The sequence below is a fragment of the Marmota marmota genome, unplaced genomic scaffold, assembly GCF_001458135.2.
Source record: "Marmota marmota marmota unplaced genomic scaffold, marMar, whole genome shotgun sequence".
Lineage (NCBI taxonomy): Eukaryota > Metazoa > Chordata > Mammalia > Rodentia > Sciuridae > Marmota > Marmota marmota.
Window position 1 is genome coordinate 9609006 of NW_026000164.1, and position 26376 is coordinate 9635381.

Genomic DNA, 26376 nt, shown 5'->3' on the forward strand with positions numbered 1-26376 from the left:
ATAAAAGATTCATTCCCTCTTATAACTTTTATCTATGGTTCCCTGAGGTCAAAAGGAATCACAGGTTAATGTTTACAGTGACTCTGTCTTATGTGGAATAAGGATATTTGATACAAATTCAAATTTATAGAACAATTGCAAGAATTCTTCTGTGTCCTTCATCTAGATCTTTACCCAGATCTATCCATGATATGTGTTCGTCCCATTTTTCTGTCTCTTCTTGTCTCTTCTGTAGGGGGCCACCCTAAGCTACTTGAAAAGCCTCTAGTTGGCCTTGGAACCAAGGAGATTTGGGGTCTGGCATTGCAGGTCATTTTGTGACTTCTCCCACTTAATGGATTACACAAAGCTGTGACCTCAGTCTTTGCTTGGCTAGAGAGGCTGCTCTGTAGCTCCAGACTTGGACGTTACCCACTGGGCTTGGACAGCCTTCCTCCTTGGCAAAAGAACATTCCATGAAAATTCTCTGAAGCCCTCTTGTATAAATAAAGCAAACACGTGGCTCTTCTCAATCTCCTTCCAGTGTGGAAGCAGGACCCCTAAGGTCGCAGAGCTGTCCCACACTGCTTTTTAGAAACTACTTTCTGTGTCCTGTGATTTTTCATTGTATGGGAATAAAGTTGTGTGCATCCATAATACAATTCACCAATGACCAATATATTATTCATTTTCTAATTAATCATATATTTAAGTAATTTTATAAAAGACCAGATTTTTCTCAAGTGAATTTAGAAACATCTGAACAAGATCATAGAAGTTGCTATTATCATAAATTATAAAATGCCAAGAAGAAAAATATAAGCTCCAGTCTAGTTTGAAATTAGAGTATCTTATATTACTCTTTTTTTTCGTTTTATTGATTTTACTTTTTTAAATACACAACAGCGGAATGCATTATAGTTCTTATTACACATATTGAGTACAGTTTTTCATATTTTTGTATATAGAGTATGTTCACACCAATCCATGCCTTTATAATGTACTTTTTTGCATTACAATTTTTATTACTCATATATACCACAATTTACCTCTATTTGTATATAAAGTATGTTATAGTTATCATATGGTAAAACTTCTAGACTTGGGTGAAAGCAGCTCTTCAGAAGAAACTTTGAACATCTTATGTTTAAATGAGTCAGCCAGCTCTTGTTCAAATGTGTCTGCCAAAAGTTCGTGTGTTAGGAACTTAATCCCTGCATTCATGTGTCAGTAGAACTTGGAGGTGAGGCCCTCCACTTACAGCCCCCTTCTCTCACTCACTAACTACATCAGCCTCCAGGGTAACTCGCCATGTTCTACATAATGCCCCACACAGCCCCAGCCTAGCCCCACTCACACCATTCTCTCTTAAACTTCTCCACAAAGAACTTTTTAAAATGTTTTTATTAGTGCATTGTAGTTATACATAATAGTTGGGTGCATTTTGACATAATCAGACATGCATGTAATTCTCAGAGACCTTTTGAAAACAACAAACTCCCAGTTGGGCTCAGGCAGCACCTACCAGCTCCTTACAATAAGAGAGGGAGGTGGGTTATACACTGGCTTCACCCTTTTCAAACTGCTTTCATTTTTCTTTCAAACCCCAGCTCCTTTGTAAAACTTGTGACAAGAACTTTATTGCCCTTTGTGGCTACTGGTTCTTCCATCTGCCGGCTTCTCCACTCACCTCCCACCCACGCAGACAACTATAGCCATCTCTGTCTGCATCACCTTTTTCTTCTGGCAAGGTCAGCCCTCCATGTGAGCAAGCCGCCCCACCCCACCCCACCTGCCTGCTGCCCCTGCTCCTGTGCACTCACTCTATTTAAGCCCTGTCCCTCCTCTCCATGGCTGGATTCCATAACCAGAATCAGAACTGCTTCCTTACAAACACCCCTGCCTTTTTTCATCCTCTTTCCATCCTATATGCACACCAGCATCTCCTTTAGGATCTGGCTTTCTGTCTGCTTGCTTTCCCCGACCCGTCTGTGTAGTGCCACTGGAGAAGGAGCAGCCCTCCAGTGTGCTCACATCAAATTCACTTATAACACAGATGTAGTCCTAATGTGAGTCCCTGTCCTTTTGTGGTCCTGCTCCCCTCTCCGGCATGACTGTTTCACCTTTCTCAAGCTTCCAACAACCGCTCCCTATCCTCTGATTTCCAGCCGTTGGCCTCATCAAACACTTCAGAGAAACAACAGATCATCAAACAAGGAGAAATACCTCACCCTGCCCATACCAATTTCACTACCCTCCCTGCTCTGCACTCATCTATTTTTCTTGCTCTCCTGTGGGAATGCAAAACAATTTTTTTCTGCTTTGAAGGCAAACCTGTTCAATAGGACCTGGACACCATCTCCTCTGTTTCTCAGTGATTTTGCTCCTCTAAAAATACTCCATGGACCATTTCCACTTGTTGGAACACTTGGCTTCTCACCTCTTGGTATACTCCCCACCCCAACACACACCTAGTTTTCTTTGTATCTGCTATTCCCTTTCATCATCCATCTCCTTTGTTGGCCTCTCTTCCTCTTCTAGATCTCTAAATGTTGGCATAGCCCAGGGCTCTAATCTCAATCTCATGTGTGTGTGTGTGTGTGTGTCTGTGCAAGCCCCCATGTGTGCTTTGATGTACATGTGCCTTAAGTGTGTCCCCTAAAGGTCATGTGTTGCAAGCTTAGTTCCCAGGGTGGTGATATGAAAAGTAATGGTACCTTTAATCCATGGCACCATAATAAGAGGTATTTAAGTCATTGGGGGATTCTTCCCTGAAAAAGATTAATTCTGTTCTCAGGGAGTTCATTCCCATAAGAATGGGTTGTTAAGAGCAAGACTGGCACCTCCCAGGTTTCCAGCTTCCTCTCTTGCCATGTGATCTCCTGTTGATGCTATTGACCATGATGTGATATGGATAAGGGAGCTTCACCAGAGCCAAACAGCTGGGGCTGCCTGATCTTGAATTCTTGGTCTCCAAATCTGTGAGCTAAAATAAGCTTCAAATACTTTGTTACATTGACAGGAAATGGATTGATCCCATATATGAAAATTTATGTACATTTATCCCTCAAGTTAATATAATTGAGTCCCATTGCTCAAATACTAGCTCTATACTAATGATCCCAAATTTATCTCCAGCCAGGATTCCCCAGCTTCGGAGTTATAGCTCAGCAGTAAAGCACTTGCCTAGCACGTGCTCAATCCTCAGCCCCACCCCCACATAAAGATAAATAAAATAAAAGTATTTGTCCATCTACAACTAAAAAAAAAATGTTAAAAATGAATTCCCCAACTTTGAACTCTGTTCAAACATCTTACGATCTACTTAATACCTACACTTAGATATCTGAAAGTCATATTACATTTAGCATGGCCAAAAGTGATCTCTCAGATCCTCATCCTAACCCTCCAATTTCAGGTCACCCACTTTGTGCCCTGATAAGAACTGCAGAGAAGCTGGTATCGTACCCTAACAGGTGGTTTGTCATGGTTTCATAGATGTCGGTGTGATGTTCCTGAGTCAGACAAAGGACTTTCTGACACCACAGGCAGCTTGAGCTTCCTGCTTCTATCAGTCCCATTTGCCTCTGAGTCACATGAGCTCATGCGAATGTGGGCCAAGATGGATATAGCTCACAGAATGGTTTTGTGTCACATTTGAGGTACCCTGAATTTAGGAAATCCCAACCTTTTAAAAGGACTTCTAGTAAATATGCCCTATTTTTGCCTTAGAGGGAGCCTTAATGATTTATTCCAAAACATGTTTTACTATTTATATCATATGTTGGGAAAACATAAATAAGTAGAAAAAAAAATATGTTCAGGTTAGTGAGAAGCAAGAGTGTCCTGTACACACCTTAGTGCTGACCACAGTCAACTTTGGAAAAGCATCGTCAGGCAACCTTCTCTGCCAGGGCAGGAGGCAGGCCAAAGCTCACTGAGCATTGGGACTCACATTAGTGAGTGGATTGCCTCAGGTTATAATGCTCTTAGGAGAATACAGTGAAACACTGGTACATTCAGTGTCATTGCACAAACCAAAGAACATTTTACTGGAAGAAATATGCTTGCCATAGAAATGATCCTAATAAATACAGACATATTCAATAGTCAGTATGAGCCCTGTTAGTCATTTCAAAGCCCTTCTTTCCTGTTGTTCATGGATGCATTTCTCAACTAGAGCTTTGTGTTAGCTTTTTTTCCGTGTGACACCTTTGGACCTGAAGATTATTTTGCACCATGATTTCAGCTCACAGTCAGCAGGATCCATTGCTTTGGACCTAAGGTGACACATGGGGGAAGAAAATTGGCTGCCTCATGGCAGCAGAGAGGCAGACACAGAAAGAGAGAGGAAGGAGCTGGGCACAATAAATACCCTTCTAGTAGCTGGCTCTGGAAGACTCAGAAGTAGCCAGATCCTGCTTGGTAGGGTGACACAGGTCTGTGATCCCAGCTACTCAGGAGGCTGAGGCAGGAGGATCATAAGTTTGAGGATAGTCTGAGGAACTTAGCAAGAGTGGTCTCAAAATAAAAGTTAAACACCAAGGGAAGGGGGTGTGGCTCACTGTTGGAGACATTGTCCAGCATGTGCAAGGCCCTGAGTTCAATCCTCAGAAATGAGGGAAGAAAATAGCAAGCTGATATTTGCTTTGACTCCTTCCCTCTGTAGTTGCATGCAGATGGTCCATCCCTTGCTCCAGACTTTGGGCAGCATCTTTACCTTTTAGTGACCCCCGCCCCATGGATGCTGAGTTGGAGTCCTTTTCCTTAACAGTATCTCATCAGACCCCATCATTTAGTGATGGGACAGGGGATCATGGTCTGTACTTCCACACTCCAGACTCTCAGTTCTCCACTATAGATGGGAATTACAGGAAAAGACAAAGTAGTCTCAGTGATTAATACTGTAGCAAAGCATCTGTATCCTTGGTGTGACAAGCTCCCAGTGTTATTTTCTTCCCTTGGGCATATTTTGTGAGTTTTTCAAAACTCCCTTTTGCAGCAACTAGTACAGGGTGGGATGCAAGAGACCTGACCTGTTTTGATCTCTACCACTCCCAATCTTAGTTTCTACTTTGGCTGGTCTATCCCATAGACTCTTTTTTTTTTTTTTTTTTTTAAGAGAGAGAGAGAGAGAGAGAGAGAGAATTTTAATATTTATTTATTTTTTTAGTTTTCGGTGGACAAAACATCTTTGTTTGTATGTGGTGCTGAGGATCTAACTCGGGCCGCACGCATGCCAGGCAAGCGCGCTACCGCTTGAGCCACATCCCCAGCCCCCCATAGAATCTTATCACTGGGATTCCCTGGCTTATAGGGCATGCTTCTTTGTGACAGCTATGGCCCAGCCACATTCCACCACACCACCTAAGGAGCCCATTTCCTGGCTACATTGAACACTGTGAGAGTCTAGGCTGCAGGAAAGCTGCCCTGGCTCTACATCCACCATCAGAGAGACTTCAATCCTTGCCACCTCCAGAATTCTCATACAATGTGTAGGACCCACCTCAATTTCCCCTATTCCTCAAATATTCCTTAGTCCCTCTAGCCTCTAGTGAAAATCTTGTTAATGCAAACTTTTCTATCATCTATATTTTCATTGGAAAACTAATCATGCACATTACAATGGCTTGAACACCCTGGGAGATGCAGAGATTCTGGTGACCTTTGCCCATATTCCATACTCCACTATGTTACTTAAGGAGGCTAGGACTTTCTGCAGTTCAATAAGTGCCCAGATGTAAGTCAGAAGCTAGTTTCAGCTTTCCACAGACTCTCAATCTCTGTAAGCGCTTATTCTATGCCTTTCATGCAGTGTACACTCCATGAACCCAAATATGCTGGGGTCTCCATCTGTAAAGGTACAAGTGAGGGTTCATGACCAAGCCCATAGAGGGAATATGAAATCAAAGCATGCTTTTAGCCCTGTGGACTCTGCTTGAATAAACACCTTCCAATCCTCACTCAAACGTCATTTATCAAAAGATAAGATTTGGCTGTGGACATTAAATTTGAACCTTTTCTCCCACTACAATTCTCTGCTATAGAAAGAGTAGCCTATTTTTTAAATCAGCTAATCATACTATACGAAGTTGCTTTCTTTGTCTAATTCACTCCCCACCTGAAATCCTTTCCCACAATCTTTTTTTGTTTTACATTTTTATTTATTTTTTACATGAGCTATTATTATTATTATTATTATTATTATTATTATCTTTTGCATTACAATTCTTAATACACGTTTATACCACAATTTATCATATCTCTGTATATAAGATATGTTGACACCAAATTCATATCTTCATACATGTATTTTGTACAATGCAATTCCCCTTCTCCCTCCCTTTCCCTCCCACCCCTCTTCCCTATCTAGAGGTAGTCTTCTTCCCATGCTCTTCCTCCCTACCCCCTTTTGTGTCACACCCCTTATATCAGAAAAGACATTTGGCATTTTTTTGGGATTGGCTAATCCCACAATCTTTTCTGTACCATTGAACACATCCCAAATTCCCCTATTCCTTAAATTGTTTCTCAGTCCCTCTAGCCTCTAGTGAATACCTTGTTAATCCAAAACATCCATCATCTATATTTTTCATTGGAAAATTAATCATGCACTATGACTACAATAACTCTTACATGGTTGATAAGAATAGTGTTTGCATAGTGACACTCAAAATAAAGTTTAAGTAAATAATATAATGTAACATATTAAATTATATTACATTATAGTATCAATTGTAATACTAACAATAACTGTGCACAGGGATAATTGTGTGGGTGGAAACATCTAAATATCAGAAGTGTAGAAAAATAAATGTATTTACATTTAGAACATGATTTGTAATACATAATGCAGAATTAACATCACATACGTGAGTGGCCCAGTGAGGTAATAGACTAATAAATAAAGTTTTCAAGTCATTGTAGGTCATAGAAGTTTCCTTGGATCTTATAAATTAGGGTCCATGCATAAGTTTTACCATGTTGCCACTGTGTGATAGTTTGGAACTGGGATGTCCCCAAAAGCTCAAGTTAAAGGCTTGTTCCCACTGTTGGTGCTACTGGGAGGTGTTGGAAACTTGAGGGGGTGGTCACAGAGGACTTGCTCTTGAAGGTTATTTTTCCCTTGCCTCTGGCTCTGTTTCCTGGCCACCATGAAGTAGCAGCTTTTCTCTGATATTCCATCCCTGCCCTGATGTCTCTCTCATCAAAAGCCCAGAACCTACTGAGCCAAGTGACCATGGACTGAATGGAACCTCTGACACCATGAGCCAAAATGAATCTTTCCTTGTCTAATTTAGTTTCCTCAGGTGTCTTGTCACAGTGATAGAAAGCTATCTCACACACAGTGGTAAGTAAGCATTGTCCCCATGTTTTCCAAACCTGGCTTTGGGACCACTCCCCTTGCACTGACTGTTGAGCTTCAATTCTCAAATGTATTCAGACATTTGGCCAAGTCCAAGATTTTGTTTGAATTGTTTTATTTTTCAGAGTACTTCTTCCATTCTTGTAATTATGGTCCATTTACATGTACAAAGGGGTTGGGTTTCAGCAACTTCAGTGCTGTTTATTAGAGCAAACTCATCCGGTTTTCCAAATCTCAAGTACTTATAGGGAAGCCTTTGGCCAAGATTCAGCTGGAAGCAGCATCTTCTGCAGCCTTAGGACACTGAGCACTTATTTTGTCTGAGTTTGGTACCAACAAGACAAGTACACTGGGGTCTCCTTCTGTAAAGGTACAAGGGAGGGAGTTCATGACCAATCCCATAGAGTTATAAGTTTTGTTTGGAGTTGGAAGGTCAAGTTAAGGGCCATGTATACTCCAGCATATGGTCTCTTGGCCTTGTAGCTTGTGTGCCAAAACCACAAGGCAAATGTAGCTAACTGATGATCCTGTGGCCCTCATGTAGAGCACCACAAAAATGTCCTGACCACAGCACAGCTATGATGGCCATTCAGAAAGCTGGGAAGAAGTGTTTGTAAAAGGTGGTGGATAATCATGAGGAATAAGTCACAGATGCTGGAGTTCCTCCATGCTGTTCAGTAGTGAACCTGGCCAGGACCTGAGAGTGTGAATGTGGTCACCCTTAGGGTGATTCTCAAACTCTGTTCTCAGGCCTTCTTTACATCCAATTCAGTAAAGACACCATGTTTCCTTTGTGTGTGATATATCTGTTAATATCAACTGCATTCAAATTTAAAATTGAGTCACTTGTAAAATATTTTTGTCATTATTTATTTTTTCATTCATTAAAAATAACAATATATTCCCACATGTTAACATAAATAACATATTTTGTGAAAAATAACATATTTTTCAAAGCACAAAAAAAGCAGTAAAAGGAATAGCACTGTTTTACATTTTGCAAATCCGAATAATATGAGTATCTTACATTACAGAAGAAAACTATATTCTAGCATCTGTCTCTATATTTATCTATTGTGATACAACACAGAATAGAATCTCTGGGAAAAATCTACCATATACTAATGAGAGAATAAGAGTAAGAATAAGAAATAGGCAAATAACAGCTTATTAGAGTGAAGATAGTTTTGATCCCAGAGAATATTGTGGGGCACTGCACAGATTCTGTAACTGCACTTGGAGAAAGCTTTTCTAGAGTTAAACCATCAACAGCACAAAAGTGGCTGGATTTGGCCATGACCCTGAGTCTACTGAGGGGCCTCTGGGTGATCTGAGGAAGTAATAGGTTGGAGATAAGTGATGAATTTGTATATAAAAGACCAAGAACATGATAAGGCAAAAGCCTTATCACACTGAAGAGAGTGTCAAATAACAGTTAAAACAGTCAAATAACAAAGGGAAAGCAGGCAGATAAAGGAAAAATAAACAAGATTATGAACTCTGATTCCAGGGTCGACCGCTTCCCATGGGCTGTGTCTTTTCTCTGGGTGATTTCTGGAGAGTCAGAGCTTGTCACTGGTGGTACCAGTAAGGGCCTAGATTCATAAGTAAGATGAATGTGAAGGGTTCTAGAAGGACTTTAGTGTCCCCACACTAAAGTAGTGCATGTTGGGCATCCCTAATATGTAAGTCTGAAATTGAAACGTTTTGAGCACCAACATGATGCAACTAGTGAGAAATTTCATACATAAAACTTTGTTCAGGAAAAAAGTAATTAAACATATTATATAAAATTAACTTCGGGCTATATGTACAAGGTATATATGAAAAATAAAGCATGTTTAGATTCGGATCACATCCCCAAGGTAAGCTCATTCTGTATATACAAATGTTTCAAACTCTGAAAAATACATGAAATCCGAAACACTTCTGGTCCCAAGTATTTCAGATAAGGGATATTCAACCTATAGTTATCAAATCTGTAGTATCAATAATGCCCATGGAAATAATGACTGCAAAACTGGGGGACTGCTTTTTTATTATGTAGAGTCATTTTTATTTTCTGTGATAGCAAAAGCTTTAATATTCATAATTTAATGACTTCAGTGCCTGCAGTCAAGGCATATACAATATCTACAATGATAGCATTTTCCATATATACAGCAACAACGAGAATTTTATCAAAAGCAATATGACTTTTAACATGTGTGATAGCAAATTTCTATATTGGTAGCCCTGGTACTTGGAAAAGTCCTCAGGAAAATAAAGTGCTATTTTTGCATCATTAATCAAATAATTTGCAATATTAATAACTGTTGTTGGAAAGGTCAATTGAGTGTCATGTGTATCACTAGTGCATTTAGTGATAGTGTTGTATCATGTCCTGTTACCCAAGAAACAGTTTGAGCTATTTCAATAACTACATCTACAAGAACTCGAGTCTTGGGTACTAGTATTCATAGCACCTAATGTCTATGAATATATTATCTGAAAACACCAAGATTGTGTGTGAAGTCTGTAGCAAGGATATAAATATTCAAAGTTTAATTAATAGGGCTATGGAAATAATAACTATGATTAAAAGAATCATGGTACACAATTTGGCTTCTTTGGTGAAAACTTTGTAATGGATGCATTCTTAAACCTGCCTGCAATGTTGACAGTGTTGGAATACCCATATCTGCTCTGGTTAGAGTAAAAATAATGGTGAAAACAGAAAGCATAAGATTGGGTATCCACTGATCGTCTACATATGCAATAGTTGTTTCAAAGGGTTATCTGTAGTAATGACCCGGCTTCAACAGCAGTCATGGAACTAGAGCAGCATTCATGGCACTTGTGACTTCTGTAGATGCAATAACCAGAAGCATCCTATGTTATTCTATGAGGAGTGGAAGTATCTAAACTATATATTGAAATATACAGGATACCTGTGGCACTTTGGATGTAAGAATTTGAAAGGACTGTATAAATAGTAATTGAATTTGTGGTTTTTGTGTTGAAAATATGCGTAGCCCTGGTAAAACTACATACTGTAGTGGCATTTCCAGTAGCTTTAGCAGCAGATGTGCTGTCTTTAGTGTTTGTGTATGAGAAGTGGCAGATTCTTGAGTACTATGTGGGAGAGTAGAGAAAGTATTCAGTAGAAACACTTGTAGTGCCAAGGTTAAGAGTAGTTGACTAGTTGGGGTACCTCTAGTGGGAGTATCTACAGTACCTGTGATGCCTGGTGCTACACAGCATTGTGAGCATTGGTGGTGGTTGGTTTCAAGTATCCCCAGTGCCTGTGGAAGTGGTATTTAAAGCATGAGTGGGGCTATTTTGAGGATGAGTAGCAGTGACTTTTCTGGTATGTTCTATCAGAGATTCATCATCTCTGGTGGCACCAGGGTCACCTATAGGAGGCAGAGCTGACATGCCTTGGTCTGTAGTTTTTACAGAAGTGTCATTGGCAGACATAGTAACCATGGCGACTCCTCTGGCTGCATTTGTGTTTCCTGCAGTGGTGAGATGTGTAGCATTTGTAGTAAGTGAAACCACAGTCATGGCTGTAGTGCTTGTGGTAGAAGTATCAATGGTGCCTTGATTAGGAACATGAGTGGGGATTAATGTTGTGTGACTTAAGACTGGTGTCACAGTAACAGCAGAGCCGGGAGCAGTGAACTCTGTGATTTCAGAGGAGGCAGTTGTAACCTTTGCAGGAGTAGGGGCGAAGGAACTTGAGTCTTGGGTACTAGATGGTTGTGTGTCAGTAGCAGTTGCTACATCAAAAGTGGTATCTGTGGTGCCAGAGGTTGTACCCTCTGTAGCGGGGCTATTTGCTAAGTTTGTTGTGACAGGGGAGGTTCCCGGGCCCAGGTCTGAAGATGGTGGCACTGCAGTATCAGGGGGATTAAGAGAGGTGGCAGTTGTTCCTTCTGGGGAGAAAGTCGAAACAGAAAGAAGATGACTAGAAGCAACAGTATTTGTAGAAAGAGTACTCACTTCAGGAAGAGTCTTACCACTGTTGAAACCACCAGGCACTGTAGAGGGAAAAGGATGTGTAACAGGAGACTCACTGCCAGTGCCAGCAACCTTCCTACCTACGGGTGTAGTTCCCGTAACAACAGTGGTGTTCAAAGCATCAGTACTATTTTCAGAGAAAGAAGGAGTCAAAAGAGGAAAGCTATTGCTTATGGAATCAGCACCAGTGTGTGTGAGAGGAGTGGACGCAACTGGAAGTCCATGGTGAGGACTGGTATCATCCTTATTGGCACGAGAGGAGGTGGTCAACAGAGAAGCACTAGCACCAGCATTGGATGTGGGAGGGGTTGCAGGGGAAGGGGTGGCGCCAGGAGGGGAAGGGGTGGTGCCAGGAGGAACCACAGTGCTCCTGCCCACATGACTGGTACTGGTTAGGGGGGAGGTAGATGAGGCCAGTAACTCAGTACTGGTTTCAGCAGCAGCAGTACTGGCCGGGGAGGCCACGGCTGCAGGAGGCACCACATCACTCGGGCTGGCAGCAGTGGCACCAGGAGGACGAGCTGTATCCTGAGCAGCTGTGTTTGCTGTAGCACCAACAGTGCTTATGGGGAAAGTGGCTTGGACAGACACAGTGGCACTGGTATCAGTGACAATACTCGTGGTGAAGGAAGCATTGGTGGCAGTGGTGACATTAGTAGTGCCTATGGTAAAAGTAGTAGTTGGGACAGAGACAGTGACACTGGTGACAGTGGCACTACTGGTTGTAAAAGGAGCACTGGTGGCATTAATAGTGCCTATGGTGAAAGAAGTGGTTGGGACAGGGACAGTGACATTGGTGTCAGTGACAATATTCGTGGTGAAGGAAGCATTGGTAGCAGTGGTGACATTAGTGACTATGGTAAAAAGAGTTGGGACAGGGACAGTGGGACTAGTGTCAGTAGCAATACTCGTGGTAAAAGGAGCACTGGTGGCAGTGGTGACATTAGTATTGCCTGTGGTGAAAGGAGTGGTGGATACAGGGACGGTGGCACTGGTGTCAGTGGCAATACTTGTGGTGAAAGGAGCACTGGTGGCAGTGGTGACATTAGTAGTGCCTGTGGTGAAAGGAGTGGTGGGGACAGGGACAGTGGCATTGGTGTCAGTGACAATTCTTGTGGTGAAGGAAGCATTGGTGGCAGTGGTGACATTATTAGTGCCTATGGTAAAAGGAGTAGTTGGGACAGGGACAGTGGCATTGGTGAAAGTGGCACTACTGGTGGTGAAAGGAGCCCTGGTGGCAGTGGTGACATTAGTAGTGCCTGTGGTGAAAGGAGTGGTTGGGACAGGGACAGTGGCACTGGTGTCAGTGACAATACTTGTGGTGAAAGGAGCACTGGTGGCAGTGGTGACATTAGTAGTGCCTGTGGTGAAAGGAGTGGTGGGGACAGGGACAGTGGCACTGGTGTCAGTGACAATTCTTGTGGTGAAGGAAGCATTGGTGGCAGTGGTGACATTATTAGTGCCTATGGTAAAAGGAGTAGTTGGGACAGGGACAGTGGCATTGGTGAAAGTGGCACTACTGGTGGTGAAAGGAGCCCTGGTGGCAGTGGTGACATTAGTAGTGCCTGTGGTGAAAGGAGTGGTTGGGACAGGGACAGTGGCACTGGTGTCAGTGACAATACTTGTGGTGAAAGGAGCACTGGTGGCAGTGGTGACATTAGTAGTGCCTGTGGTGAAAGGAGTGGTGGGGACAGGGACAGTGGCATTGGTGTCAGTGACAATTCTTGTGGTGAAGGAAGCATTGGTGGCAGTGGTGACATTATTAGTGCCTATGGTAAAAGGAGTAGTTGGGACAGGGACAGTGGCATTGGTGAAAGTGGCACTACTGGTGGTGAAAGGAGCCCTGGTGGCAGTGGTGACATTAGTAGTGCCTGTGGTGAAAGGAGTGGTTGGGACAGGGACAGTGGCACTGGTGTCAGTGACAATACTTGTGGTGAAAGGAGCACTGGTGGCAGTGGTGACATTAGTAGTGCCTGTGGTGAAAGGAGTGGTGGGGACAGGGACAGTGGCATTGGTGTCAGTGACAATTCTTGTGGTGAAGGAAGCATTGGTGGCAGTGGTGACATTATTAGTGCCTATGGTAAAAGGAGTAGTTGGGACAGGGACAGTGGCATTGGTGAAAGTGGCACTACTGGTGGTGAAAGGAGCCCTGGTGGCAGTGGTGACATTAGTAGTGCCTGTGGTGAAAGGAGTGGTTGGGACAGGGACAGTGGCACTGGTGTCAGTGACAATACTTGTGGTGAAAGGAGCACTGGTGGCAGTGGTGACATTAGTAGTGCCTGTGGTGAAAGGAGTGGTGGGGACAGGGACAGTGGCACTGGTGTCAGTGACAATACTGGTGGTGAAAGGAGCACTGGTGGCAGTGGTGACATTAGTAGTGCCTGTGGTGAAAGGAGTGGTTGGGACAGGGACAGTGGGACTAGTGTCAGTGGCACTACTGGTGGTAAAAGGAGCATTTGTGGCAGTGGTGACATTAGTAGTGCCTATGGTAAAAGGAGTGGTTGGGACAGGGAGAGTGACACTGGTGTCAGTGGAACTACTGGTGGTAAAAGGAGCATTGGTGGCAGTGGTGACATTAGTAGTACCTGTGGTGAAAGGAGTGGTGGGGACAGGGACAGTGGCACTAGTGTCAGTGGCAATACTGGTGGTGAAAGGAGCACTGGTGGCAGTGATGACATTAGTAGTACCTGTGGTGAAAGGAGTGGTTGGGACAGGGACAGTGACACTGGTGACAGTGGCAATACTGGTGGTGAAGGAAGCATTTGTGGCAGTGGTGACATTGGTACTGCTTATTGTGAGTGTTGTGGTTGGGACAGGTACAGTGGCACTTGTGCTAGCACCAGTGGCCACTGAGTAAGGCGTAGTGTCAGGACCAGCTGCACTAATTGTGACTGCTGTAGAGCTGGTTGAAGGAGTGGTTATGGCAGACGGTTCACTAGTGCCAGCAGTAGGACTTGCACTAGCAGAGCTAGTGAGAATCTCAGTACCAACAGCTGTTGTAGAAGATGTAGAAGGCTCAGGACTCATGGGGAAGGCACTTGTCACAGGTGGAGTAGTAAAGGAAGGATTCCCATGAATCCAGAATACCTCAGTTAATTTTTCCAGACTAACACTCTTGTCAGTCAACTGAATAGTTAGTGTCTGCCAAAAAAATAAAAATAAAATAAAATAAAGTGGGTGTATTAAAACTTCTTTACCATATTTTAGTCCCATTTGAAATTTCATTTAACAACAATAATAAAACCCACAATGTGCTCATTCTTTGCCAAGACAGTGATAGTATACCATAACTTTTTTTTTTTTTTAGATCACATGCATTCCTGACAGTTTAATTTGGAGAGATGCTCTGTGTGCAGAATCCTATAATGGCAGTCTCTTCCTACTCACTTCATTCAGTCAGAACCACATTGGTCCCAAATGTTACAGCTGCAATTAAAGCCAGTGTTTATTAAAACCTCCTTGCCTTGCCGTTGGCCTTACTCTTCCTGGCAGCAGGCTAGTTTCATACCTTCACTATGTTCAACACCTGGTAACTGGCACCTATTGGCATCTGATGTGCTATGGAAATGTCCAAAAAATAGGGTATTCAAGGACTTTCTGTATTTGTCTTAATTAGAAACAGTTACTTGGTAAAAGTGGTTCTGAACCCAATAGTCCAGGGAAAATGTTGCAAACAACTAGAAGAGACTATAGAAAAAGGAATTATTTGGCCTGTATTCAGAAGGGCCTTTTTCTAAAATTAAAATATCAACAGGGCACCCTTTTCACCTTTTAGAAACTGGAACTAGAGTTATTAATTTTCACTTTTTTACACTCTACACTATGACTTGCTGAACTCATATTTCTGATTAGTGTCATGTGCTAAAGTAGAGTGCTTTTTCCTCTGTGATTGCTCCAGGTGTTACTATTGTTAATACAACTTTCAAAATGCTGATTTATGTGGCTGTAACAACAAAAGCATACCCTCTGATAGGTTCTTCTATTTTTGTCACTTTGTTTTATTAACCAAATAAAACATCAAAGGTTAGATATAGTCATTGAATGGTCACCACAGTTTACTGCCAATTTTCAACCTAAAAGATCCATAAAAATTTGACCAGGGATGTGATTGCTGCAGGAAAGAGCAAGGAACCTTTGCAACATTAAGGAATCATTCTTTTCTTTGTTTTAGCCTCTGAACAGAAAAGTAAGTTCTATAATGCAGCCTGGGAAACTGACCTATTCAAAAGCACAATTTCGTTTGTAAATGCACAGAAGGTATCACCAAACCACTGACCACTGGACCTGGGACAACATACTATGCATTTCACAGCATAATCCAACACTGAACTTTTTGGGAACATACCTGTTGCAAACATTTATAGCATTTGAAATATATGTACATATAAGGCTGATAATAGTGTTGATAATTTTGCAGAATAATAAAATTAGCTCATGATAGCATTCCTTTCAGACATACCTTAGTATAAGGGTCACTCTTGAAATTGGTCGTCATGAATTCCCAGTTGTCATATATGAAACCGACTTGTGTCACATAAGTAGAGTTCACTCCCCAGATTTTAATATATCCAACTTTCAATGAATTTGAGTCGCTCAAATACTTATTGTGTATGACCTGAATTTTCAAGGTGTTCTAAAAAAACATTCATAAAAAGAAAAGTGCAAAATACATTATTATTAACCTATGCCTTGCATTCAGATGCTTAGAAACCTCAAGTTGCCTTTGTTGTACTGGTTTGCTATTTTTATTCTTAGTTGAACATTTTATAAAGACATTTCCTGAACACTTGCTGCAATAAATTTGATGATGTCAAAAAATAGGCCTACCAGCATACCTTGCATGTATCTTTTACTAATTCTTATAATAATTTTGAAAAGAAACTCTGCTTTACAGATGAGAAAACTGAGGTTCTAGGAGATGAAGTGAGTAGCTGAAGGACAATGTGCCTATATGCACAGAATTAGAAGAATTAATACAGGTGAATAAAGAAAAAGCCCTAGAGTAAGGATGGTTGACAAGAAATGCAGGAACTTATCTCAATTGTGAGCTCATTAAGCATCAATGCAAGGATTAAAATAACCTGAAATAAATCATGGGATGCCATGTAACTAAGGCCAAAAGAAACACATAGTGAAAATTTGTTACTATAGGAACAGTGTAGTCAAGGAAGATTTGGTAAGGACACAGAACTTCAGAAGTCCTGGGAAGGTGGATAGGATGTATAAAGGTGACATGAATGGGAGAGGGAAAAGAGACAGAGATAATTTGAACAAGGGCACACTCATTGAGTTAGGGCAAGGGCTACTGTAGGTGGTGCTAAGAAAAAAGGGAAATGAGACTGGTTTTGCATGTAAGTATGTCAGATAAGGTTGTGAACTATGCAGTAAGTTGGAATAGTTGAAGTAGACTAGAATTGTGCATATCTTGATTCTGGTGGTAGCAGTAGAAAGAGAAAGAAGCATACAATTGGCATTATCAAGATAGGGAAGAGGGGTGGGAGGGAAAGGGAGCAGGTAGGGGAGTAACAAGGATGGTGGAATGTGATGGACATCATTATACAAAGTACATGTGTGAAGACTTGAATTGGGTGTCAATATATACAAACAGAAATACAAAAAGTGTGGTATTTATGTGTATTAAGAATTGTAATGCAAAAAAAAAAAATAACATTACCTTAGCTTAGGTAGAGGGAAGTGAAAGGAGGGGAAGGCAGAGGATGTGGGGATAATAAAAATAGTAGAATGAAACACATTATTATTACTGTATGTATATAGGTGACCGTATGACCAACGTGATTCTACAATATGTATACTCAGAAAAATGAGAAATTATATCCCATTTATGTATGATACATCAAAGTATTTAAGTGCATTCTACTGTCATGTATAACTAATTAAAACAAATTTTAAAAAAAAGAATTAATAGGATTTTTTGGCTGAATCAAAGGAAAAATGGGCAGGCTGAATCAAAGGAAAGATCAAGGAAAAGGTATACACTTGAAGCAAGTAGGTATTAGGGCTAGATCTTACTGATTTGAGAGAGCAGATGGTTCAATTTCCTGAAATTGTGCATAGTAGTTATAGTTAGAAATTGGTTAAGATGGTGGATGTTTTTTTTAACACAGAAGTCAGTAAATACTATAGATCAGCTCCTACCCCACAAGTTGGCTCACTAGCCAGGCAACACTGATAATAATTACCCCACAGAACGCTAGCAGCTTTTTTTCACTTCAGGCCACTGATCTCTAGGGGGGAAATTTATTAAACATCCCAGAAGTAAGAATCCTCTTATCACTACTGTGGAATAACAAAAGAATGGAAATTTAGATTTAAAAGTAATTTAAGGGCCATCTTATGTTTTATAATAAATAGATTTAACAAGAAAAGCGCCTCTTAGTAGTAGAAAGAGAACTAAAATCCAGGATTTCTAGATCAACAGCTTCATTTACAAACAACATTTTGAGAGGAAAAATAAAGTTTTCCACTCCAGTATTCTTTTGTTAAAAACAGGGAATGTACAGATTTAATGAAAATACAAACTTTTGCATTTAGTTTCAAAAGAGGCAAATTCTGTATAAAGACAATATGATCTGATACTCATGTCTATGAAAATAAAATGTAGTTGACCATGAGATTTTTATGTGCCAAACATCTGATACATGTGTTTAAACATTAACACAATGCAACATCAGTTAAAAAAACAGTCTGGCTAAAAAGTGGTAGTAGGCAATATAAAAATTAATTCTCTCCTGTAGGAATATAGTGCAAACCATATATGTAATTTTAAATTTTCTAATAGCCACATTTTCAAAAAGGAAAAGGAAAAATTGATTTTAAAAGATATTTTATTTAGTATCAAGGTTTATAAAATATTATTTCAACGTGTATTCAATATAAAACCTCTGGGATATTATACAATCTTTCTTCAAACTTAGTTATTAAATATTTCAAATTAGGCTGGCCATACTTGCAAGGGCTTAACAGTCACATGTATTTTGGATAGTGAAGGTCTAAATTGTGCTCTTAATCCTGAGAACCAGGTTTTAGGGGAAATCTAGGATAACTGGAGTCCAAACAGAATAATCACATCTAGAAACCAATAATGTTAGCCCAGAGATGCAAAAAGACAGAAGGGATATATATATACATAAAAGACATCTCAAGTATTTGAAGGACTTAAGGAAAAGAGAATAGATTCGTGCTACAATTATTCTTATTTTAAGTCAATAGATAAAAATTACGGAGAAGCAAATTCTAACTTGAAAATGAAATGAACCTTTTTTTTCTCTAATTAGAATTACAGATTATTCATGGAATTACTTAACATAATACACTGATTGTAATGTTGTCTCCAACTATTCATTCCTCACTTTTCTATGTAATTTTGGTAATTTTGCCTGACTTAATGCAATATGCTGTCCCACGTGCGCATCTGACTTAGCTTTGCTAGTGGGAGATTAGTCAGCTCCATGCATGAGGTGATTATAGGCATTTCCATGTCAATTTGCACCTTCTTCCATAATCATAAAAACATCATGCTCAGACCATCCTATAGGTCATGTTAGATCATCTGTAGGTCAGCTGATATGCCAGGTATGTGAGAAAGTGAAGCCAAGATAACTCAAGCAGCCTAGAACCAGTGGCTAAATGCAGTCACTTTTGAGCCAGCCAGTATCAGCCAAATTCAGTCCAGTCATCTGAGTTTTGCAGTCTAATAACCAAGTGCTTATAGTTGCATGCCACTGAGGGTTTGAGGTTGTCTGTGGTGCAGCATTATTGCAAAACAGCTTATTAAATTTCTCATCTGAAAACATGGTACACATTTAGGAATCCATTTTTTCCCTGGATCAATGTGAGTTCCAAATTTCTTTATCTATAATAATACTATTGGATAATTATCAAAATAAGGATTTCTTTTCTTCCCTATTTTAATGTTAACAAATCTGAATTGGTAAAGGCAATAAAGACCTCCTGTTAAAATGTGAGATATTATAAACATTAACTGATAATGTTTAATCTGTAACTAACTGGAAAAAGCATTTATAAAGTTCAACAAAATAGCATTACCTGAGCTGCAATAAAGTTTGCCAAGAAATAGTTTCCATTTTCATAGGTGTCTGAAAGCAAGAGGAAGAAGAAAATAAGCAACTGCTCAATGCTTCCATTGCAGCAGATAATCAAGTCAGAAAATATCTTAATGTGGTCACAAAAGCCAATCTGGATATCATCAATTCCCTGAGAAGTGCTCAATAGTAGCCAACCACTTGCCCAACATACATGAGGTTCTGGGTTCTGAGTAACACATCTACCACCACCACCCCCGCAACTATAGGTAGTATTCAAGAAATATTTTACCCTGGGTTATTATGGGGATGTATGAGTGGAGTAGGTATGGAGATGGAGAGGGGTCAGGAGGTTGCATATGCAAAATAATCTGAGTTAAATTCGGAATAGAACCATAGGTGAAATGTGGAGACTTGGTTAGTCATTCTGCACTGATGTAACAAGCATATAGCCATGAGAGTCCCCATGGGTGTAATGATAAAGGCCCAAAGCTGAGGAAAGTGTTTAGGGATTCAGGATTCCAAGTCAGAGAGACATGGATTTAAATCCCAGCTCTAGTACTTAGTAGTTGTGCCTCAGACAAGTAAAAATGTTTTATCATCTGTAAATGGAGATAAGAATAGTGCCCATAATGACAATAGGCACATACACTGTAGTTGTGCAAAATAAATGGTCAAAATTTGTTGTACGTGGTACTAGAGAACAAATTTGCCCAAATTATATTGTTATGCTGTATGCATGAACAAATGCGTAACAAGTCCCACTGATATGTATAATTACAATGTACCAATAAAAAAAGGGGAAATCGCTGTTCATCATCATCATCAGTCATCATCTTTATCTTCATTATTCTCTGTCCCTACTCTTAGCTCATTCTCCTAGAATGCCAGAGATCCAAAGTCCTCCTGCTGCTACAGAGTACACTCCGTGAGTTCTTCATCGCTACATGCCTTCACTGATCTTCCAGGATATATATAGTATGCTCCAGAAAACTCGACCATTAGATCTCCTTTTCATTGCCATTTGTCTCAAAAAGGTAGATTTTGCTTGTGATGTCTGTGTATTCAACTTGAAATTTGATCTTACATTCTTACGTTCTTCCTTTTTTCTTTTTATCACTGAATCTTATCCTTTCAAAGTCACAAGTGACATAATATATTAAATCTAAATATCTCTTCACAGTGTTCAAGGTTCTTAAGACACCCTTTACCTACACATCTCCCCCTTGAAATTCAGTAGTCCCCACTTATACATGGGGCATATGTTCTGCTATCTCTAGCAGATACCAGAAACTAGTTTCTAATACCAGTACTAGTATTAATAGTACTGAAGCTTATTACTGTGTTTTTTTCCTATATATACATACCTATGTTACACTTTAATTTATAAATTAGGCATAGTAAGAGATTAACAAAAACTAATAATAATATATAGCAATTGTAACATAATTTTGTAGGCTTGAGCTTTGGGCCATTATTAAGTAAAATATAAGCATTGAAATAGTGCAACAGTTAACCTAATAACAAAAATGCCTTCTCAGTGACTAATTGGAGGGTAGCATATACAGCATGGATACACTGGATAAACTGATGGTTCATATCCTAAGTGAGATGGACTAAGATTGCATAAAATTTCATACACTCTACCCACTGCATCAATTACTTATTTCTGGAATTTTCCATTTAATAGTTTTGGACTGTTGCTGACCATAGGTAATTAAAACCACAAAATGTGAAAACTCAAAAAAAGAGGAATACTTTATTTCTTAGTTGGTATCTACTTTATTCATTCTCCTCATGGTACTTTCATACCTCCTCCTATTTCTTAAAAGTCAGTTTTACATCATGATCTATTCTTGACCTTTGTCAACATTTCAGTCTCTTGCCAATAGTCCAAAAAATTATCTCCTTGAACTGACTGACTCTCTTCTATGTCTTCAACATTACCTCATAGGGAAGTAAACAATTACAAAATCCATATGGTATTTTAAATTTAGCCTTAAAATGAATGCAACTTAAGCAAACACTATAGCCACTTTTATCAGTTAATGAAGAGTTTTCAAGAATGAGATTTGGCTCACAGAATTTTTAAAGATTATAAGATTATCCTTGAAGTAGCCTTTATATTACTTTATGTAAGCAAGGAAAATCTGCTAATAGAAAATTTAAATTAAATCTAATTGTTCCATATTTTAGTATTTAGTATAAAAACTGATAATACCAGGTATTAGCGAGGATGAGAAAAGTTGGATTCTTAATCATTGCTGTTAATAATAGGAAATAGTTCAGCCACATTAGAATATAATTTTGGCAATTTCTTTGAACATTAAACCTGTATTTATCCAATATGGCCCAGCAATTCCACTCCCAGATTTTTAGGCAAGAGAGATGAACAGATAAGATCACAAAATGTTTTATACACAAATAATGGTTCCAAAAATGAAGCAACTTAAATATTTATCAGTAAATCCATGGGCAAATTGTGGTATATCCACAAAATGGAATGCTATTCAGGACTAAAAAGTAATTAGCTCCTTTTACAAGCAACAACACGGGTGAATTTAAAAAGCATTCTGATAAGTGAAAATCTAAAGACACATAAAGGGTCTACACCACCTGATTCTACTCATATAAAACCTAGGAGACATGGCTCTGTCTGTAGTTGGAGAAAGCAGAATAAATACTGCCTTTTCCTGGAAGTAGCAGGTGGAAGTGGGAAAAGCTGACTGGAAAAAATAAGGGTGCTCTTGGGTCATGAAAAGATCCTGTATCTTGATGTGATGGTGGTCATCTCACTGTGTGTATCTGCCAACTATTCAAGAGCTCTATTTAAAAATGAAGACATTTTATTTATGTAAATTACAACTCTTTGAAGAAAGGAAAATAATGATCTTTAAGGAATATACTTTATGGAAATAATCTAAAATGCAAACACAGGCTAATACTACAAAATGTGATTCATAAAAATGAAAACTGAAAGCATCCTATATAAAGAACAATTACACAGTTACATAAATTACAGCATAGCTTCCTGATAGAATCTATGTCATAATGGTGCTTATAAGGAGAATATAATACATCTAGAATTGTGTCTTTCATTATGTTAAGTGAAAATAAGCAGGCTTCACAAATTAAATTTGTAGTATGCTTCCAGCTACAAAAAAATCACACATTTTATTAAGTAATGTAAATCCAAAAGTAATACAGCAAAAATATTAAAAGTGGACATATTTTTTTCTAAATTTCTATCTTTAAGACTTTTTGAAGAGAACACTTCATGCTTTAATGAGAGTATCTTATCTTTATAATGAATAAAACTAAAAAAAAGGAAGCCTTTAGAAATGCAGTAGTGAGAAATAGATTAACATTTCAGAAAATGTGGCAAGCTGCAAGACAAAATGTTCTGTTCCACAGTATATAAGTAGTGAAAAGTAACTGGTTGGCAGCAGTGTGTCAGTATTTCCACAGAAATGTCTGAGAAAGAGGCTGCTCTGATTACAATAGTAGATTCCAATCCAAGGCAGAATGAGCTTGTCCCTGGATTGGGGAGTGAAAGCACATAAGGTGTGAAGTATCCTTTAGGTGATACTTAATTCCCAATTTATGAGTTACCAAGAAATTTTCTAACTCTATTTTTTTTTCCTGAGTGGGCCAACATATGAGGAAAAAGATGCCTGGTGTGACCAGCTGGCCCAATAATAGAGCCCAGTCCTTGTTCCATTGAGAATGAATTTAACTGTCAGCCTGATATTTGTATCCACACTATTTTATCAGAGTAAGAGAGACCATCCCTGGCTGGATAAATATACCTGGTCTATAGCATCATATACCTGGTCTATAATAATTTGTAGCATAACACGAGCAGGGAAAAGTTGTAAAAGTTCTTCCCACACCAGGATCATATTGACAGTAGCAGACACAGAGAGATTTTAAGTTCCTATGGTTACACACTGATCCTCTAGGGTACTGCTTTTCTGAATGATGTTCAAGGATTCTGGGAAGTTCACACTCACCAATGCTTTGTCCATCATCCCAGAACAGTTGACCTTCAGCCTTCCCATCATCATCCAAAGCAACAGTTAACCCCATAAAACATTGTCGACTATCAAAAAAAGGGGAGGGGTATTAATTTTCACTAGTTTGTAGGTTTTAAGAATGAAGAACAGCTCATGTTGAAAATATTACTTATCCAGAAATAAAAGTAGCATATTAAATATGCACATAAAGTTCTAAAAAGAGGTAAAATGTGATAAAATATGATACTTAAAAGTTAATGGAAACATTTAATGTTTAATGAAACATTTGATTTAATTTCAACTTTCAAAAACTAAATATACATACTTTATAAATATACATATTAAAGTAATTTAATGAGGTCTGAAGTCCTCAGGAAGAAACCTCAAGAAAAAAGAACTCTTCAATAGCTTTCAGGTTTCTCTAAATTACTTATTCAAGTTGCTCTAAATTACTTAGACATTCATAGCCCTCCATGATCTGCTCTATTCCTGCTTGAATTTAATTTATATGACCCCTTCCCTTATCTATGCTCCAATTAAACTAAATGGCTTGCTATTCCCCAAATCCAATCCACTCCTTAGTTCTTTCATCCTCCCAGAATATATTTTTCTCTTGCACTCATCCATTCAAATCCTATTCATTATTTAAGATCCAGCTCAAAGCCCTCTTTCATGTAAATCTGGGCTTTACACCACAGACTGTAAATTGACCTCTCTCCTTCAGGGTTGCTATCTCTGTTTGCAGATGCCTTTCTTGACAAAATATATTCTCCTTAATGAGTGAGTTCATATATATATATATATATATATATATATATATATATATATATATATATATATATACAGNATTATTCCCTGTAGCCCATTCCTCTTATACAGAGAGAGAGAAAGAGAGAGAGAGAGAGAGAGAGAGAGAGAGAAAGGAATATCTTCTTGCATTGACCAAAGTCACCCTGGAATTAGAACTACATCCCTGGGTAGCCATCACAAGGCAAGAAGCTCATTAATACTCCTATATTTTTAATTGTGTGGGAAGAGAAACATGCTTCCACCCTCAGGAAAGCATTTCACCATCACACAGCATTAGAATAAAAGATCTTTCCAAGACTGCCTTTATGAACTCATTCTCCAGATCCTATTCAGAAGGCACTCAGAATCCAACCAGGAAGACCCATCTGCAATTTGATTGATTTATCCACATAGCCCTGGTAAATATGGAACAGCCTTAAGGTGCCTCACATGGCCAAGCAAGGCCATCAAATCCCACCTCTTCTTCTTACCTGTAGTAAGTGTTAATGGCAGGCTCTTGCCAAGGCAGGATGTAGCCTCCTCTGACATGAAGGTTGATGTGGTCTAGGGGAGCCTTCAGTATTACCAACTCACCTGTGGATCTGTAGGCAGATTCCTAGGAAGGATCATACAGGCAAGATATGGGAACAGATGAACTGATTAAACGAATGCATGCTCCATTACAAGTCCTTCTTTTCAAAGAAGTTAGCAACATATTGCAAACTGGGAGAGAAAACAATTTTTTTTCATTTTGCTTAAGACTCTGAAAACCTAGTCTTTTCTCTGTCTCTCCTGAAGGGTAACTGGTAGACATCAATGGGATACAGAATCTCAGATTTTATCTATTTATGCTTTAATGCATCCCTTCATTTAAACAAATCTTGCAACAGCTGAAAAGGCTGGAAGTTACTGCCTTAGAAAATATATGTTCAGAAGTCAGAAAAAAAGTTCTAACCACTTCTCTAGCCTGCAGAGAGCCACCCGGGTCCTCACAAATACATTTGTTCTTACCGTGCTATGGTCATACCACTGGGCTCTGGGAAAATAAGCACTGATCTCAAATGTGTTCTGAAACACAAAATGAACATGTCATTATTGAGTATTGCAATAAGGAAATAATTTTAACTTTTAAATCATTTTCTGCAGAATTAATATTAAAAATAGAATTCTATTAGGATGTCAAGAATTTGAGATTTTTTTTAAAGAAATAGACTGAGAATTTCTTTTTCAAATACACAGAAAAATAATTTTTTATAAAGAGTAAGTTGGAAAAGGGCAAAAGGTGACAAAAATTCATAATGAGAAGTTAATCGTTATTGTGAAGCTTTCATTAATGGGAATCTTGGAAAAAAAACAAAAAAAAATCTCCTTGAGACATTATAGAAAGTAAATAGTGATTGTAACAAGACAAGGGGATATTGAAAATGCTTTTCCTGTGACTTTGCACTGTGTGATAAGAGGCTTCCTGATCTACAATGAAAAACTCACACTTTCCAGCACAGGGCTGATCAAGATGGCAGGTCCCAACATAAACTGACGGTCTATATCCCACGTTGTCTTGTCATCTGTAAACCTTAAATGATAAATATGAAAACTCACACACACTGTTACAGAGGGTGATTTACAAGACCTGTCCAGATCTGCAGGCCACCCACAGGCAAGGGACACAGGCTATACTCACTCATGGAAAAGGGGTCGGATGACGGTTCTGCCCTCTGTGTGAGCTTTATGCATCAGAGTGTAGAGGTAGGGCAGCAGGGTATATCTGAGCTGCAGGGCTTTCCTTGAGAAGTTCTCAAAGGTTGAATTCCAGGCCACAGGATCTTGTCTCTAAAGGGATAAGAGAGCATATCACAGATCACCAATTTTTGTAGTATCAGTAAGGGGTTATCCAGTGTGTATACTGGATATATATACTTCATTCCAGCCTACTTTTTACCCTGCCCTGCCACCTGAAAAACTAGAAAGTGTGAAAGTGTTGCTCTTTCTTTTTACACTGATCCCTAAGGACCACACCCAGGTCCAGCTTTGCCCTTGCACATGTGAAGAGAAGTAGTTCTCTATTCAGTGCTGATATATCTCAGGTGAATCTGAATGCAACACAAATTCAATATTCTTAAAAGCAAGAGGTGCTTCTTATATTTCAGTCCTATGCAGGAAC

General features: G+C 39.3%; 1 protein-coding gene across 1 annotated transcript in view; it reads right to left on the reverse strand.

The window, feature by feature from the left end:
* Window positions 1-8209: 8209 nt before the first annotated feature.
* Mgam2 (maltase-glucoamylase 2 (putative)) overlaps window positions 8210-26376 on the reverse strand; it is a 79657-nt gene continuing 61490 nt past the window's right edge. The window contains exons 40-47 of the mRNA XM_048786950.1: window positions 25897-26045; window positions 25704-25788; window positions 25227-25283; window positions 24707-24831; window positions 23424-23512; window positions 19415-19464; window positions 15807-15980; window positions 8210-14488 (exon numbers count right to left, since the gene is read on the reverse strand). Coding sequence (XP_048642907.1) covers window positions 10613-14488; window positions 15807-15980; window positions 19415-19464; window positions 23424-23512; window positions 24707-24831; window positions 25227-25283; window positions 25704-25788; window positions 25897-26045 — 4605 coding nt within the window. The 3' untranslated portion in view covers window positions 8210-10612. The remainder of the gene's footprint in view (window positions 14489-15806; window positions 15981-19414; window positions 19465-23423; window positions 23513-24706; window positions 24832-25226; window positions 25284-25703; window positions 25789-25896; window positions 26046-26376) is intronic.